This window comes from Arachis stenosperma, chromosome 4 (assembly GCF_014773155.1).
Source record: "Arachis stenosperma cultivar V10309 chromosome 4, arast.V10309.gnm1.PFL2, whole genome shotgun sequence".
NCBI lineage: Eukaryota > Viridiplantae > Streptophyta > Magnoliopsida > Fabales > Fabaceae > Arachis > Arachis stenosperma.
Window position 1 is genome coordinate 13,919,839 of NC_080380.1, and position 2,560 is coordinate 13,922,398.

The following is a 2,560-nucleotide window of genomic DNA, read 5'->3' on the forward strand; positions in this document are numbered from 1 at the left end:
ATATAAAGACTAAAAATTACTTTTTTTAGAGATAAAGTTGTTTAATTGAATTAAAAAAATAAAAATTTGAATTTCATTACAAAAGTAGTAGATACCGGCGGTTTCGAGAAATGTTGCTGTTTTTTAAATTAAAAATGTTATTTATATACTAAAATCAATCACTAAAATTAGTTACTAATGTATTTGTGTATAAATACATATATAATTTAATTTATTTTTAATATGTATATTGTATTTTGTACTTATAATTGACTTTAGAACTTAATTTTTGTATACAACATAATTGTTCTAAACGTATTCTGCTTGTAGAGGTATATAACCACATAACCTAATACTGAATATCAGTTATGCTATACATACAAGTCTTTTTAGCTTACAAGTCTTACAAGTTGGGCCAAACCCAATAGAGGTTACGCTCACCCACAAAAGCGTGTTAAAATGCGCATCACGTTTCCAAAGCACTCCTCACCATTATGAACGACTCTTTTTCTTCGCGTTTCTTCTCCTCCTCCTCTTCTTTCTTCTTTTTCTTCTCCTTTTTCTTTGTGTTTCTCCTCCTTTTTCTTCGCGTGTTTCATCTTCATCGTTGTGTTTCTCCTCCTTCTTTTTTTGATTTTGCAACATTATATATTTTTTTCTTCTTTGTTTGAATTTTTCCTCCCAAAAAGAATTATGAGAATATGAAATAAGAAGATGATGAAGAAGAAACAACAGAAGATGAGGAAGAGGAAGATAAAGAGTCCTGAATTATGCATAACTTATCAGAATAAAAATACACCCAAATATCTTCATTTTACACCCAAATATCTGTGTTACACCCAAATATCTTCGTTTTACACCCAAATTTGTTGCAAATGCATAAATGAGTTATGCTACGTGTACACTAAAATCAGCCACCAAAGTATACTGGAATACAAATATACATTGAAAATAAATTAAAGCACACATGTATTTATACACAAATACATTGGTGATTGATTTTAGTGACTGATTTTAGTGTACAAATAGCATTTTTTATTTAGATTAAAATGCAACCCAAATATTGGTATGTGTCATGTTCCTCAATTGAAAAGAATATGATATATTTTTTCTACCAACAATTACAAATTTTGACATTGAATCTTCGCATCAAGAATTAACTTTAGACATCTTTGTCTAAATTTTTACTCATCTAATATTCTATATGGACCAATCAGAACCATATTTTGGAGTAAAAGAAAATTATTAAAAAATAACATAATTGTATATATGCAAAGACAGCTAACTATGCGCATCATATGGCCACGCTGCGGAGAACAACGGTTTCAATAGTAAGACCAGTACCAAATCCAAAAAGCACACCCCAATCAAGTCCTTCTCCAGTGGTTTTAAGTCCATTTTCAAGGGACTTCTTCCTCATCAAATCCATAATAAAGAACACACATGCACTTGACATGTTACCGTAATTGCTAAGGACATCTCTAGTGGCTTTCATTTTCTCTGACTTCAAATTCATCTTCTGTTCAACCTGGTCTAGAATTGCACGTCCACTAGGGTGTGCAATCCAAAATATTGAGTTATAATCAGATATATCCAACAGATCAAAAGCTTTACTGAGTGCTTCGTTGATATTTTGTGAAATAATATCAGGAACACTCTTGTTAAGATAGAATATAAGCCCAACTTCACGAAGGAGACCACCGATGGCTCCATGGCTGCCAGGGACAAGTTTTTGGTAAGTCGAAATAAGTTCAAAGATATGCTTCTCAACCTCTGGCACAGGATCAGAACCAATGATAATCGCAGCAGCTCCATCTGCAAACAATGCTTGCCCTACAAGACTATCCATGTCTGTCTCACTAGGACCACGGAAAGTGACTGTAGTATTCTCAGAACAAACGATAAGCACATGAGCATCCTTGTTGTTTTCAGCCAAGTCCTTAGCCAAGCGAAGGACAGTGCCTCCAGCAAAGAAACCTTGGTGGTACATCATGTACCTCTTGATGCATGGGTCGAGTCCTAAAAGTACAATGAGTTCGTAATCAACGCCAGACAACGCAACGCCACTGGTGGTACAGAAGATCAAATGCGTGATCTTAGACATTGGCTGGCCCCATTCCTTGATGGCTTTGGTTACAGCCTCTTTTCCAACTCTTGGTACCTCCCTGATCATCATATCTTCCCTTGCATCCAACGATGGTGCCTTGTATGCGCACATTTTGGATTCTCTTTTAATATCTCTTCTGTTAAGTACATATGTCTGTTTTTTATCATTGTCCTCTCACCTAAAATGATATGTAATTCACATCTATCAATACTCTTTTTCAAATTTAAAACATCATCCACTTATATATATAAAAAATTGGGTTTTGACATTTTAAATTCTGATCAGTTCGCGTATCAAACCTTTCAAGTTATTCATGTAGTGATTTAATTTAAACTTTCATATGTTTGATTTTAATAGTTTATCCAAATTTAATTATAGATATAATGTATTAAATCTAATTATACATGAGTAAATAAATGAGTATGTGAAAGATCAAGAAAGTATATATGACCAGAATAAATTTGTGTATGTTTA

The 2,560-nt window shown here is 33.0% G+C and overlaps 1 protein-coding gene across 1 annotated transcript; it reads right to left on the reverse strand.

Moving 5' to 3' along the window:
• Nucleotides 1-1,273: 1,273 nt before the first annotated feature.
• LOC130974652 (stilbene synthase 3-like) lies at nt 1,274-2,197 on the reverse strand. Its single transcript, XM_057899514.1, has one exon. The coding sequence runs from the start codon at nt 2,195-2,197 to the stop codon at nt 1,274-1,276; it is 924 nt and encodes a 307-aa protein (XP_057755497.1).
• Between the last annotated feature and the right edge of the window lie 363 nt (nt 2,198-2,560).

Coding starts and splice junctions, on each gene's coding strand:
- LOC130974652 (XM_057899514.1), bottom strand. CDS start 2,197: ATGTGCGCATACAAGGCACCATCGTTGGATGCAAGGGAAGATATGATG.